General features: G+C 42.1%; 1 protein-coding gene across 2 annotated transcripts; it reads left to right on the top strand.

Moving 5' to 3' along the window:
- Positions 1 to 10,201: 10,201 nt before the first annotated feature.
- On the top strand, positions 10,202 to 16,125 carry LOC135541630 (vesicle transport protein GOT1A-like). Of its 2 annotated transcripts, none has more exons than XM_064967946.1 (5): positions 10,202 to 10,358; positions 10,635 to 10,726; positions 13,944 to 14,122; positions 14,867 to 14,930; positions 15,288 to 15,362. In XM_064967946.1, the coding sequence occupies exons 1-5, from the start codon at positions 10,334 to 10,336 to the stop codon at positions 15,309 to 15,311; spliced, it is 384 nt and encodes a 127-aa protein (XP_064824018.1). In that variant the 5' UTR covers positions 10,202 to 10,333; the 3' UTR covers positions 15,312 to 15,362. The 2 variants fall into 2 exon arrangements, with proteins under 2 accessions (XP_064824018.1, XP_064824017.1); XM_064967945.1 differs by lacking the exon at positions 15,288 to 15,362 and adding an exon at positions 15,379 to 16,125 and having other exon boundaries at positions 10,203 to 10,358.
- The last annotated feature ends 58 nt before the right edge of the window (positions 16,126 to 16,183 follow it).

The following is a 16,183-nucleotide window of genomic DNA, read 5'->3' as shown; positions in this document are numbered from 1 at the left end:
AAGTTATCCCTCTAGTGGTGTGGGGGCTGTGTGTCACGGCTTTCGTTGTGGGAAGGAGGAGCGGACCAAAATGCAGCAAAGTTGTGATTCATTTTATTTGATAAGGAAACTATACACGAATTAAACTAACAAAATAACAAACGTACGAAAACAGCCCTATCTGGTGCAAAACACAGAGACATGAACAATCACCCACAAACACACAGTGAAACCCAGGCTACCTAAATATGGTTCCCAATCAGAGACAATGACTAACACCTGCCTCTGATTGAGAACCATATCAGGCCAGACATAGAAATAGACAAACAAGACATCCAACATAGAATGCCCACTCAGATCACTCCCTGACCAACCAAAACATAGAAACATACAAATAAACTATGGTCAGGGTGTGACACTGTGCTTTGGCAAAGTGGGTGGAGTTATATCCTTCCTGTTTGGCCCTGTCCGGGGGTGTCATCGGATAGGGCCACAGTGTCTCCTGACCCCTCCTGTCTCAGCCTCCAGTATTTATGCTGCAGTAGTTAATGTGTCGGGGGGCTAGGGTCAGTTTGTTATATCTGGAGTACTTCTCCTTTCCTATCCGGTGTCCTGTGTGTCCGGTGTCCTCTTTCTCTCTTACTTTCTCTCTCTCGGAGAACCTGAGCCCTAGGACCATGCCTCAGGACTACTGACATGATGATTCCTTGCTGTCCCCAGTCCACCTGGCTGTGCTGCTGCTCCAGTTTCAACTGTTCTGCCTTATTATTATTCGACCATACTGGTCATTTATGAACATTTGAACATCTTGACCATGTTCTGTTATAATCTCCACCCGGCACAGCCGTAAGAGGACTGGCCACCCCACATAGCCTGGTTCATCTCTAGGTTTCTTCCTAGGTTTTGGCCTTTCTAGGGAGTTTTTCCTAGCCACTGTGCTTCTACACCTGCATTGCTTGCTGTTTGGGGTTTTAGGCTGGGTTTCTGTACAGCACTTTGAGATATCAGCTGATGTACGAAGGGCTATATAAATACATTTTATTTTATTTGATTCTTGAGGCTTGACCACAAGTTCTCAAAGGGATTAAGGTTTGGGGAGTTTCCTGGCCATGGAACCAAAATATTGGTGTTTTGTTCCCCTAGCCACTTAGTTATCACTTTTGCCTTATGGCAAGGTTTTTATTTTTATTTCACCTTTATTTAACCAGGTAGGCTAGTTGAGAACAAGTTCTCATTTACAACTGCGACCTGGCCAAGATAAAGCATAGCAGTGTGAACAGACAACACAGAGTTACACATGGAGTAAACGATTAACAAGTCAATAACACAGTAGAAAAAAAAGGGGAGTCTATATACAATGTGTGCAAAAGGCATGAGGAGGTAGGCGAATAATTACAATATTGCAGATTAACACTGGATTGATAAATGGTCATGTACAGGTAGAGATATTGGTGTGCAAAAGAGCAGAAAAGTAAATAAATAAAAACTGTGGGGATGAGGTAGGTGAAAATGGGTGGGCTATTTACCAATAGATTATGTACAGCTCCATCATCAAGGTGCTCCATCATGCTGTAAAAGGCATTGTTCATCACCAAACTGTTCCTGGATGGTTGGGAGAAGTTGATCTCGGAGGATGTGTTGGTACCATTCTTTATTCATGGCTGTGTTCTGAGACAAAATTGTGAGTGAGCCCACTCCCTTGGCTGAGAAGCAACCCCACACATGAATGGTCTCAGGATGCTTTACTGTTGGCATGACACAGGAATGATGGTAGCGCTCACCTTGTCTTCTGCGGACAAGCTTTTTTCCAGATACCCTAAACAATCAGAAAAGGAATTCATCAGAGAAAATGACTTTACCCCAGTCCTCAGCAGTCCAATCCCTGTACCTTTTGCAGAATATCAGTCTGTCCCTGATGTTTTTCCTGGAGAGAAGTGGCTTCTTTGCTGTCCTTCTTGACACCAGGCCATCCTCCAAAAGTCTTCGCCTCACTGTGCGTGCAGATGCACCCACAACTGCCTGATGCCATTACTGAGCAAGCTCTGTACTGGTGGTACCCCGATCCCACAGCTGAATCAACTTTAGGAGACTGTCCTGGCGCTTGCTGGACTTTCTTGGGTGCCTTAAAGCCTTCTACTCAACAATTGAACTGCTCTCCTTGAAGTTCTTGATGATCCGTTAAATGGTTGATTTAGGTGCAATCTTACTGGCAGCAATATCCTTGTCTGTGAAGCCCTTTTTGTGCAAAGCAATGATGACGGCACGTGTTTCCTTGCAGGTAACCATGGTTGACAGAGGAAGAACAATGATTCCAAGCATCACCCTCCTTTTGAAGATTACAGTCTGTTATTCGAACTCCGTCAGCATGACAGAGTGATCTCCAGCCTTGTCCTCATCAACACTCACACCTGTGTTAATGAGAGAATTACTGACATGATGTCAGCTGGTCCTTTTGTGACAGGGCTGAAATGCAGTGGAAATGTTTTTGGGGGATTCAGTTCATTTGCATGGCGAAGAGGGACTTAGCAAATAATAGCAATTTATCTGATCACTCTTCGTAACATTCTGGAGTATATGCAAATTGCCATCATACAAACTGAGACAGCAGACTGAAAATTAATATTTGTGTAATTTTCAAAACTTTTGGCCACGACTGTAGAATTCCCAAGAACAGAGCAAAGGCAGCTCAAGATGAACAAAAATATATATATAAATTGCAACAGATGTGGTTACAAGCACGAGTAAAGAAAATTCCCAGCCTATGTTCAAGTATGTAAATCCTGCCAAAAGAAGAATCACTTTGCCAAGATGTGCAAATCACAGAGCCAACAAAGGAAAATGCCTGCAGTTGATCAGATTGAAGACAATGACAGTATGTTCCTAGGCACAGTTGAGATTGAGATGACTGAAAAATTCAAACACATTGAAGTTGTCACTGCAGATGTGGACAATGACAAAGCGAAATAGACTGAGAAACTGAGAATAGGAAGGCCATACAGATCATCAAGGACGACAACCACCCGAGCCACTGCCTGTTCACCTCGGTATCATCCAGAAGGTGAGGTCAGAAGGCGAGGTCAGTACAGGTGCATCAAAGAAGGGACCGAGAGACTGAAAAACAGCTTCTATCTCAAGCCCATCAGACTGTTAAACAGCCACCACTAACATTGAGTGGCTGCTGCCAACACACTGACTCAACTCCAGCCACTTTAATAATGGGAATTGATGGCAATTGATGTAAAATATATCACTAGCCACTTTAAACAATGCTACTTAATATAATGTTTACATACCCTACATTACTCATCTCATATGTATATACAGTACTCGATACCATCTACTGCATCTTGCCTATGCCGTTCTGTACCATCACTCATTCATCTATCTTTATGTACATATTCTTTATCCCTTTACACTTGTGTGTATAAGGTAGTAGTTTTGGAATTGTTAGGTTAGATTACTCGTTGGTTATTACTGCATTGTCGGAACTAGAAGCACAAGCATTTCGCAACACTCGCATTAACATCTGCTAACCATGTGTATGTGACAAATAATTTGATTTGATAAAAAACAAAACAAAGATGTGACATTCAAGCTTTACACCGGTACTGAGTGCAAAGTAATGTCTTCAAAGATCTTCAACTCACTTGGACTGAAAGATATGTTTTGGGGCGGCAGGTAGCCTAGTGGTTAGAGCGTTGGGCCAGTAATCAAAAAGTTTCTAGGTCGAATCCCTGAGCTGATGATGTAAAAATCTGTCGTTCTGCCCCTGATACAAGGCATTTAACCCACTGTTCCCAGACTGCCATTGTAAATAAGCAGTTGTTCTTAACTGACTTGCCTAGTTAAATAAAGGTTAAATAAATCACATTTAAAAAAATTAAGTTGAAGACGTTCACCTGCAAACGGTTGACCTATTCTGGCCAACAGATTGTGCCATTGGGTCAGAAAACATTAACCCGTGTGTACAAAGGACAGAGACACAAGGTTGAGTTGAAGATTATTTAAAGAGATGCTCCAGCAATTCTCAGAAGAGACACAAAAACTAGGCATGGTGAAGAGAATACATGATGTTAGAGTCAAAAACAATGACATACTGAAAGACTTTGAAGATCTGTTTTCTGATCTCGGGTGCATGATGGAACAACATAATATATAGTTAGACCCTATTGTGCCCCAAGATAGGTTGTGCCCCAAGATAGGTTCCAGTTGCTCTCGTTGTGGAACTTCACGGAATGGAATAAATGGAAGTGATCACTAAGAAGACAGAACCGGCAGACTGGGTTAGTAGTGTGGTCAAACCAAACAAGATATGGATTTCTATGCATCCACTGGACTTGATCAAAGTGATCAAATGGGAACACTACCCACTCCTCACTGTTGAAGAAGTTGTTTCCAGCATGCCAAATGCTAAGATATTATCTGTACTGGACACGAACCAAGGACTGGCAGATAAAACTGGACAACGAGAGTTCTGTACATTCAACACACCCATAGGAAGATATTTTATTTTACCTTTATTTTACTAGGCAAGTCAGTTAAGAACAAATTCTTATTTTCAATGACAGCCTAGGAACAGTGGGTTAACTGCCTGTTCAGGGGCAGAACGACAGATTTTGTACCTTGTCAGCTCGGGGATTTGAACTTGCAACCTTTCGGTTACTCGTCCAATGCTCTAACCACTAGGCTACACTGCTGCCCCATATTGATTCCTGTGTTTACCCTTTGGTGTCTCATCTGCGTCTAAGGTGTTCCGGAGAGCCGTGGCACAGATGATTGAAGGCCTGGAAGGTGTAGTCAACATCATCAATGATTTGTTGGTCTGGGGTGAAACTATGGAGGAACTATGGAGGAACTGACTGAACAAGCTGCTACATAAAGCGAGAGTACATTTCAAACTAAACAGAAAGTAAGGTAATATCAGAACGACAGAGATAAAGCACATTGTAACAATAGTCTGAAACCAGATGATGAGAAGGTGAGGGCTGATGTGCAGATGCCGGAACCTGAAGAGATTCATGGGCATGCTACAGTATCTTGCCCAACTCAATCCCAACCTGTCTGACGCTAGCGCTCCACTCAGAAAGCTTCTCGAGAGTGTCACTGAATGGCATTGAGATCAAAAACAGAAGAACAGTTTTGAGAAACTCAAAAGTCTGGGAACAATTGCACAAACACTGACGTTCTACGACATGAATAACTCCTAATACTGTCAGTAGATGCCAGTTCAGGAAGTATAGGAGCAGTGATACTCCAAGATGGTTGATCTGTTACATATGTGGTTCTCAATCATTCACACACTGTCAACGTAGATACAGTATGCACAGATCGAGAAGGAACTACTTGCTATTGTTTACGGATGTGAGAGGTTCCATCAGTATGTGTATGGCAGAGAGGTACAAGTTGAGAGTGTTCACAAGCCCCTCGATGGCATATTCAAGAAGCAGCTAAATCCTTCTCCTTCAAGACTGCATAGGATGTTGCTCTGACTTCAAAGATACAGTCTCAATGTAACCTACAAGCCAGGCAAAGAAATGCACATAGCAGATGTGCAAACAAAATGAAGATGTGCTGGGAGAGGAGTTGGAGGTAAACTGGATAACACCTCAGCTGCCAATCAGAGGAGAAGCTACAAGCGTTCAGGGAAGCAATAGTACAAGATCCCGAAATGCAACTGCTGAGAGAAAGAACGATGAGTGGATGGCCCAGTGAAAAGTGTGTAGTTTCCAAAGAAATCCATCCATACATTCAAGGAGGAAATCAGCTACACATCAGGACTGATGTTCAAAGACATAAAGTTCATTGTACTACATCAAATGAGACAAGAAATGCTGAACAGAGTTAACGAATCACACCTGGGAATAGTCAAGTGCAAAGAAAGAGCAAAATACATTCTATATTGGCCAGGTATGTCAACACAGATTGAGGACATTGTGCGGTGTCTGTACCGCCAAAAAGAAAAGCAACCCGAGAGAGCCATTGCTTCCACACACTCCACTAGAAAGACCATGGGCAAAGATCCGCACTGATCTGTTTCACTACATTGGCTCAGAGTATCTTCTCTATGTCGACTATTACTTCAAGGATCCAGAGATCACCAAACTGAGTGAAACTACGAGCAGTAGTGTCATCATAGCCATGAAGTCTACATTCGCTAGGCATGGCATAGCAGATGTTGTCGTTTCCGACAGAGATCCACAATATACAAGCATCGAGTTCAGATGTTTTGCTGAAAGCTCAGTCAAAATGGACAATCGGAGATGACTGTGCAAACAGTCAAGAACCTGATCAAGAAGGCACAAAGTATCAAGAGTGACCCCAACAAAGGTCTACTGGAGTACCGCGACACACCACTAGAGGGCATGGGTTTATCACCAGCCGCACTACTAATGGGATGGTGACTGAAGTCCAAGTTGCCAACCTTTACCACCCTAGCGACTCCTAATGATAATGTTCAACCCCAAGACAAGCTGAAGAACAGACAGCTGAAACAAATCATATCAAATTGTATTGGTCACATACACATGATTAGCAGATGTTAATGTGAGTGTAGTGAAATGCTTGTGCTTCTAGTTCCGACAATGCAGTAATATCTAACAACTAATCTAACAAATTTCCAACAATTACATTATACACAAAATGTATGGTATGAATAAGAATATGTACATATAAATATAAATGTATGGATGAGCGATGGCCATGTGGCATAGGCAAGATGCATTACATGGTATAGAGCAGTATATAGTAGTACATATGAGGTAGTGATGTAGGATATGTAAACGTTATTAAAGTGGCATTATTTAAGGTGACTAGTGATACCTTTATTACGTCTATTTATTAAAGTGTGAATTGAATTAAGTGTGCCTTGAATTCTAAATTAATCCCTGACAGTGTCGCCAGCAAAACACCATCACACCTCCTCCTCCTCCATGCACGGTGGGAACCACACATGTAGAGATCATCTGTTCACCTACTCTGCGTCTCACCATGACATGACATTTGGAACCAAAAATCTCAAATTTGGATCTCATCAGATCAAAGGACAGATTTCTGGTGATCTTATGTCCATTGCTTGTGTTTCTTGGCCCAAGCAAGTCTCTTCTTCTTATTGGTGTCCTTTAGTAGTGGTTTCTTTGCAACAATTTGACCAGGAAGGCCTGATTCACTGACCGTGAAGGCCTCCTTTGAACAGTTGACGTTGAGATGTGTCTGTTATTTGAACTCTGTGAAGCATGTATTTGGGCTGCAATCTGAGGTGCAGTTAACTCTAATGAACTTATCCTCTGTAGCAGAGGTAACTCTGGGTCTTTCTTTCCTGTGGCGGTCCTCATTTGAGCCAGTCCCATCATAGAGTTTGATGGTTTTTTGCGACTGTACGACTGTATGTAAGTTCTTGACATTTTCCCGATTGACTGACCTTAATGTCTTAAAGTAATGATGGACTGTCATTTCTCTTTGCATATTTGAGTTGTTCTTGCCATAATATGGACTTGGTATTTTACCAAATAGGGCTATCTTCTTTATACCACCCTACACAACTGATTGTCTCAAATGCACTAAGAAGGAAAAAAAATCCACAAATTAACTTATAATAAGGCACTCCTGTTAATTGAAATACATTCCAGGTGACTAACTCATGAAGCTGGTTGAGAGAATGCCAAGAATGTGAAACGTTGTCATCTAGGCAAAGGGTGGCTACTTTAATACTTTTTTTGGTTACTATATGATTACATATGTGTCATTTCATAGTTTTGATGGCTTCACTTTTATTCTGTAATGTATAAAATAGTTTAAAAAATAAATAAACTGAAATGAAATGAATAGGTGTGTCCAAAGTTTTGACTGGTACTGTACATGCAAGAGAAAAGTCAGGATTCAGAGAGGAGAGGTGTGGCAACCAGCTGTCGCGTGCTGAAAAGACATGAGCAGCTAAGTTCATTTGTTGTTCGTATGCCGGATGGAAGAATCTACAGGAGAAACAGGAAGCATCTGCTGAAGACAGGCGAATGAGCGTTTTCACAAATGGAGTCAAAGAGAGACATTAGTGCTGACTCTGGGATCACAAACACTCATGTGTGATGATGATGATGATCAGTCAGCATCGAACAAGATCACATACCAGCCTGACACACCTCAGAGACACAACTGTGTCAGACAACTAGATTAGGCAGCAAGATCATTGTTCCAGCTAGATTCAGAGACTAAAAAACATTCAGCACAGATTTACACTTAGTTAATGTTCATGTATAGTGTATAAGTGAAAAGAATAAGGGCAATGTCTGGACTGTGTTGTAATTGAATGTATGTGCTGATAAAAAAAGGGTCAACGTTTTGTTTCTTTGTTTAGTTTTGCTGGAAGTAAGATACACCAGGATTGCACATTTGAGGCATTATTTCATGTTAATGTCACATATATAGTGAACAAAAATATAAACACAACATGCAACAATTTCAACATTTTTACTGTTACGGTTCATATAAGAAAATCAGTCAATTTATATAAATTCATTAGGCTGTAATCTATGGATTTCACACAACCGGGCAGGGGAGCAGCCATGGGTGTGCCTGGGAGGGCATAGGTCCACCCGATTGGGAGCCATGCCTACCCACTGGCCCAGCCAATCAGAATGAGTTTTTGCCAACAAAGGGCTTTATTATAGATAGAAATACTCAGTTTCGTCTGGGTGGCTGGTCTCAGATGATTTGAAGCCGGATGTGGAGGTTCTGGGTTGGCGTGGTTACATATGGTCTGCGGTTGTGAGGGCGGTTGGACATACTGCCAAATTCTCTAAAAAGACATTGGAGGTGGCTTATGGTAGAGAAATTAAGATTCAATTCACAGCAACAGCTCTGGTGTACCTTCCTGGTATTGTGTTGAGAAAAAACTGCACATTGTAGAGTGGACTTTATTTGTCCCCATCACAAGGTGCAGCTGTGTAATGATCATGCTGTTTAATCAATTTCTTAATATGCCACACCTGTCAGGTGGATTATTTTGGCCTCATTAACAGGGATGTTAACAAATTTGTGCACAAATTTAGAGATAAATACGCTTTTCTGCACATTTCTTTTATTTCAGCTCATGAAACATGGGACAAACACTTACATGTTGCATTTATATTTTTGTTATTTATGGCAAAAACAAAAAATCTCCAATAGAATGCTATTGTCAAATGACATGTGTTGCTAACACAGAGAATAGTATGCCAAACTCTGTTTAGTGGCTCTGGGTATTGGGTGGTCTATGGACTACTGGTAATGACTATCTCTACAGCAGAGGTTCCCAAATTGTGGGCCCCCTTCCAGCATTGAGGAACATCCTGCTCACCCCTTCTTTTGTGCACGCGCTACGTCTATTTCTATGGGCACAAGCACTGTTCATTACACAAACTGTTCACACCCCTCTTGTTGTTGGAGAGAATATTGCAGGTTTAAAGCTTATTTCCTGAAATTCTATACATTTTGAAGTTTTGATGCAAATTTTCTTGAAATTCTTTTATATATATTTTTTAAACAATTTTTCTCCCCAAGTTAGTGGTATTTACAGTCTTGTCTCATTGCTGCAACTCCTGTACGGATTCAGGAGAGGCGAAGGTTGAGAGCCATGCATCCTCTGAAACACAACCACACCAAGCCTCGCTGACTCTTGACACACTTCACCTGGAAGCCATCCACACCAGTGTGTCGGAGGAAACACCATGCACCTGGCGACATGCTTTTCCACCATTGTCCACTGTAGCCTGCTTCATTACTCAAACACAGGGAAGACAAGGTTAAACTCTCTCGGGTCTGTACAACCTCCAGTGAACACATGATGCTGGGTATCTTGTTTCTTCACAAGTAAGACTTTGTAGTGCCTGTAGCCTTTTTTGAAAAGATTACAACCATGCCAGAACAATCCCACTGAGTCTGTGAAAACTGTGAATCTAATGATAATGGTTGAGAGAGGAGCCTCTGACAAACCAATCAGTTGATAACAAGCCTACAGAGGCAATCCATTTCACATCCACTCTATCAAAAAATTGTCTCCTTTATAAAAATAGGGCCATTAAAAACAACAGTTGTATATGATTCCTTGATTGAAACTAGGAAGTCCCATTGTGATAAACTGGATCCGTTTATCAAGAGAGACCAAGTCAGGAAGGCAGCTTAAGAGCAAATCAATGGATAACCCCCCCTAGTCTGGTTGATGATCACCTAGCACGCAGGATGTGACAGCACAGTTCAAAGGTTACCGAAGAGAAAGGAGGTGCACAGATCTACACACCGATCGCAACGAGAAGGAAACAAAGAGAGAGAGAGACACAAGAAGGGAGAGACAAGGGGAGAGAATTCAGGGGAAGACAAGGACATCATGGTTTCAATCACGGAGACTCAGAGTGAGTGGTTTACAACAGCCTTTCTTACAATCAGTTTATTTTTATTTACTTGCAAGGATTGCTCAGGTAAATCTGCTAGTCGACATATTTTACCTGGACTTGAGTTATTTTGTTGTGAACTTTTAACTTTGAAGTGTGTCATGGTGAAAGCCTACAAGGCTATGGATACTGTAAGTTTGAACTCTGTAGACTAAATGTAGGAACAGACTGTAGAGACTGTAGAGCTAATTTGTATGTGTGTGTGTGTTTCTCTCTCTATGTGTGTGTGTGTTCCAGAGATTGGTGTTGGTCTCACAGGCTTTGGCCTCTTCTTCCTGCTCTTTGGCGTGCTGCTGTACTTTGACTCTGTCTTGCTGGCGTTTGGGAATGTAAGTAATAATCTTTCTCATTTGAAAATAATAATACAAATATATATTTTGTTGAACACAATAAAGAAAATAAATTATGGGTCAACATCTAAATATTGCTTGATCTGACTGAGTTCTAATCGCGCCTGCCTATTTGTGAACAAGTGGAATCTTGAACAGTGGTTTGTATGTTATGTTGGCCTGCGTCTTCTGGATTCGCCTCCCAGATTTGTCTTTTTAGCAGCACATTCACCACTCTCTCAGACAGCTAACTCCGCACTCTCGGGTCACATGCAAAGAGCCTGAAACATGAAACGAACTACCCCAGTTCGGAATCGGCTCCCCTCTAGGCAACTATACTGTTGGCGGCGACAGTGTGTTTGTGAGATGCCAGACAAAAGGGCATTTTAAAACCGTCCTGGGACTACTGCCGTGTCTACAGACATCCCCCAAACAAACAAAAACCGACTTTCAGAGAATGAGTCGCTTATAGATACAGTGAGTCAGGTAGTTATCTGCCGGCAGAGACTTCTATTGCAGTGACGTTGAAGGGCTCCTGAGGGGGAAGAGGCGTTGTCGTGCCCTCTTCACAACTTTGTGGGTATGTGTCAAACATGTTCATTTCGTAGTGACGTGGACACCTTTGGAACTTGAAGCTCTCGACCCGCTCCACGACAGCCCCATTAATGTGAATGGGGGCGTGCTCACCCCTCCATTTCCTGTATTCCACCTTCAGCTCCTTTGTCTTGCTGCCGTTGAGGGACAGGTTGTTGTCTTGGTAACACACTGCCAGGTCTCTGACCTCCTCTCAAACTTGATGAGGGTGTTGGAGTCGTGGGCCAGGCAGTCACGGGTGAACAGGGAGTACAGGGGGGACTATGCACACACTGTTGAGGGGCCTCGTATTTATGGTTGGATATGTTGTTGCCTACCCTCATCGTCTGGGGGCGGCCAATTAGGAAGTCCAGGGTCCAGTTGTAGCGGAAGGGGTTCAGTCCCAGGGTCCTGAGCTTAGTGATGAGAGTGAAGGGGACTATGATGTTGAACTGTTGTACTCAGTGAACAGCGTTCTTATCAAGAAACAAAAACATAAATGCAACATGCAAAAATTTCAAAGGTTTTGCTGACTTACAATCTATATAAAGAAATCAGTGAATTGAAATAAATTCATTAGGCCCTAATCTATGGATTTCACATGACTGGGAATACAGATGTGCATCTGTTGATCACAGACACCTGTAATAAAAGAAGGGGTGTGGATCAGAAAACCAGTCAGTATCTTGTGTGACCATCATTGCCTCATGCAGCGCGACACATCTACTTCGCATAGAGTTGATCAGGCTATTTTGGGGACTTTGGACTTCAATGGCTGTGCAAAGTTGCAGGATATTGGCAGGAACTGGAACACGCTGTCGTATACGTCAATGCAGAGCATCACATGTCTGGTGAGTTTGCAGGCCATGGAAGAACTGGGACATTTTCAACTTCCAGGAATTGTGTACAGATCCAAGCGACATGGGGCTATGGATTATCATGCTGCAACATGGGGTGATGGTGGCGGATGAATGGCACAACAATGGACATCAGGATCTTGTCACTCTATCTCTATTCAAATTGCCATCGATAAATACAATTGTGTTCAATGTCTGTAGCTAATACCTGCCCATACCATAACCCCACCAAACACAAGTGAAGTGTTGGTCCCATGTTTCATGAGCTAAAATAAAAGATCCCAGAAATGTTCCATATGCAGAGTTGGCTGAGAGCCAGAGGAAGGAAGAGCACTACAGGTTTCACATGGGTTTAATACTAAAACAGGAGGATCCAACCCCAGTCCCAGAGTGCTTCAATATCTTCTATACTGAACGAAAATATAAAGTTTAACATGTAAAGTATTGGTCCCATGTTTCATTTGCTGAAATAAAAGATCCCAGAAATGTTCCATACAGTATGCACAAAAAGCGTATTTCTCTCAAATGTTGTGCACAAATTTGTTTACATCCCTGTTAGTGAGCATTTCTCCTTTGCCAAGATAATCCATCCATCTAACAGGTGTGGCATATCAAGAAGCTGATTAAACAGCTTGACCATTACACAGGTGCACCTTGTGATGGGGACAATAAAAGGCCACTCTAAAATGTGCAGTTTTGTCACTCAATACAATGCCACAGTTGTCTCAAGTCTTGAGGGAGCGTGCAAGTTGCATGCTGACTGCAGAAATGTCCACCAGAGCTGTTACCAGAAAAATGTAATGTTAATTTTTCTACCATAAGCCACCTGCAACTTCATTTTAGAAAATGTGGCTGTACGTCCAACTGGCCTCACAACGGCAGACCATGTGTAACTACTCTAGCCCAGGTCCTCCATATCCAGCTTCTTCACCTGCGGGATCGTCTGAGACAAGCCACCCAGACAGCTGGTGAAACTGAGGAGTATTTCGGTCTGTAATAAAGCCCTTTTGTGGGGAAAAACTCATTCTGATTGGCTGGGCCTGGCACCCCAGTGGTTGGGCCTGGCTCCCAGGTGGGTGGGCCTATACCCTCTCAGACTCACCAATGGCTGTGCCCCTGCCCAGTCATGTGAAATCCATAGATTAGCGTCTAATGAATTTATGTAAATTGACTAATTTCCTTATATATACTGTAATTCAGTAAAATTGTTGAAATTGTTGCACGTTGCGTTTAAATTTTGGTTCAGTATCATTTAAGAAAAGAGATATTTATGGAAAGTGTTTATGATTTTATGCAATTCATCATCACAACTCAGTCACCGATGCTATTTTGTTTTTTAGATTTATTTAACTAGGTAAGTTAAGAACAAATTCTTATTTTCAATGACAGCCTAGGAACTATGGTGATAACTGCCTGTTCAGGGGCAGAACGACCTAGTCAGCTCAGGGATTTAAACTTGCAACCTTCCGGTTACTAGTCCAACACTCTAACCACTAGAACTACCCTGCCGTCCCAGTGAATGGGTCAGTGTGAATCATTTCCCATATTTCCCCCTTCTCAGGGGTATAACATTACAATTGTATAGCTAATAGGCTATGTGTTTGTAGATCGACTGAGATTTAATGTACCTACAGCATCCAAGGTGGCGACCGCAGAACTTTAACTCTGTTGGTTGCATGACAATAGTCACAGTAAAAGGAAATAACAGTGACAATAATAGCATTACAAACAGGAAAACAGTTTTCTATATTTTCAAACAGAACTTGTTTCATACTTCTTTCCTTCAGGTTCTGTTTCTGACTGGTCTGATGTTCATCATTGGCCTGAGGAGGTCGGTCGGTTTCTTCTTCCAGAGACAAAAGCTCAGAGGCTCCACCTTCTTCCTGGGGGGTGTGGCCTTGGTGCTGTTCCGCTGGCCAATCATCGGCATGGCCGTGGAGAGCTATGGCTTCGTGCTCCTGTTCAGGTGAGTTCAAAAGCACATCTGGGGTATTGATAGAGAGGACATTTTAGATGTTACATTTTTTTGGGGACATTCAGCAGACACTTTCATCCAGAGCGTCTTAGAAGACATGCTTTCTAGAAAGCAAGGTGGAGCAACCACATAGCAACAGGAGAGCTGGGAGACGATTAGGTTATATGAGAGACATACAGTACCTTGGTGGCAGCACCGTATTTTTAAACACCTGCTTCTCCTTGTTTCCTTTCTTTGATGCCAACTGATTGGAAAGTTCCAGGGGAAAGCAGTATCAACATTCCCAGACCATTCCCAGACCATTCCCAGACCATTCCCAAACTATATTGGCCTTCAATTTAACACAGCAGCTAAATGACTGATGCCATGCCAACACTGTCAAAATGAACGCCCAGTTTGGAAGATCACAGACGCTACCACGTCAGAGTTTCTCTTCCACCTTATCCAAGGTTCTGACATGACTGAAGGGTCAAAGAAAGCCAACATCACTTTACTGACTGCGTCCAGGGACCAGCCCTGGACCACTTTCTGAGACAAACTGCGGTCAAAGCACGTGAGAAAGCGCCAAAAAATAATTTCTGATATCTCTACAGGGATATTTGTCTTGGGCATTCAAGTTCTGAAGTTCTGTAACACCAAAGACGGAATCACTCTGTGGTAGTTGTACGCTGAAGTGGCAGTGTCTGCTGGGTTGAAATGTTCACACTTCTTATGCATGTCTATATCTCCTTCCAGGTCATTCTTCCCTGTGGCGTGTGGATTCATTTTATCGTTGGTGAATATACCCTATCTCAATGTGGTGAGAGCAACAATCCTTCTATTTTCAACTGTGACTGTCACTAAGCCAGACTCTCTCACTTTGAATAAACACAATACATTATGATTTTTTTCATTCTCCCACAAAATAGCCGAGATCCATCAGTAAATATGGGAAGCGTTGTTTGGGCTCTCAAAGCAATGGAAAAACAACAACAATACATGAGCCCGTCTCAAAGACGACTAGATGTTTGGGTACACCCCAGATATTTCAACAAAGACAACATTTTTCCACATAACATTTTCTCAATGTGTCTAGTGGCAAGTTGTAGTCTCCCTATAGTGCTGCTTCATGAAACACTGAAATCTCTCTCTCTCGCTTCTCTTTTTTTTCTCCAAGGGAAACAGCTCCTCTATAATCTGATGGAAGAGAAAGGGAGTGGGAGCTCTCTATATTTATCTCACTCTTTCTCTCTTCTTTCATGTCCCAGTTTTACAACAGCTTCCTAGGAAGTAGCCCATCTATTGTCTGAGGAAAGGGAGAGAGAGAAGCCAAAAAAGAAGAGAGGAGGAATGGAAGTGATGGATGACAAAAGGAGAAGTGTATTTGGGCTCAGACTGGCTATAACCTTTGACAGAGACTGATGGAGTGGGGAGGGGGCTTAGAGCCTTCCCCCATCAACAACCATGAACCAACCAATGGACTCTTCTTCTTGAAATGTTTACATAAACATGAACCACCACATGATGTGTGGCAATGACGAGCTGCCATACCCCTAATGTACATGGTTGGGAGTAACCGATTACATGTAATCAATGACATGTAATCATTTACAAGAAACTGTAACTGCAATCAGTTACGTTACAAGCAGAAATATTGTAATCCAATTACAGATACTTTTGAAAAACTAGGTGATTAGTTCTTGGATTACTTTTACATTTAGAAAGGATGTTTGCAGAAAAAAATACATTATGACACCTTTCTGTTTTCTCAATTCAGTATTGACAAAAAGGCATGTTTAAGTTTCTTCAGCCTGAGAGAGTCTGACCACAAGTCAGAGACCACTATAATGAGTTTGATGGATCCTTTTTGTCTTCTTCTAATGCCTCTTTAGAGGAAAGCATTCAAAAAGCAACTGAAAGTTATCAGATTATTACTTAGTTTGGGTAATCATTTAGAAAGTAACCTACCCAACCCTGCTTATGTATTTATAATAAAACCATATTTTTGATCTACAGTTTATCATACCCTTTACTATAGTTGTAGTCAAGCAACTACGAGCCCTTTTGTTAAAC

The sequence above is a fragment of the Oncorhynchus masou genome, chromosome 6 (assembly GCF_036934945.1).
Source record: "Oncorhynchus masou masou isolate Uvic2021 chromosome 6, UVic_Omas_1.1, whole genome shotgun sequence".
NCBI lineage: Eukaryota > Metazoa > Chordata > Actinopteri > Salmoniformes > Salmonidae > Oncorhynchus > Oncorhynchus masou.
Note: the sequence above shows the minus strand (reverse complement) of the source record. Positions and strands in the feature narration are given on the sequence as shown.

What these genes read in the sequence shown, in the direction of transcription:
- LOC135541630 (XM_064967945.1), top strand. Translation starts at nt 10,334, where the DNA reads ATGGTTTCAATCACGGAGACTCAGA. An exon ending in TCTTGCTGGCGTTTGGGAAT is followed by an intron (nt 10,727 to 13,943) that starts GTAAGTAATAAT and finishes TCTTTCCTTCAG; the next exon opens with GTTCTGTTTCTGACTGGTCT. An exon ending in ATATACCCTATCTCAATGTG is followed by an intron (nt 14,931 to 15,378) that starts GTGAGAGCAACA and finishes TTCATGTCCCAG; the next exon opens with TTTTACAACAGCTTCCTAGG.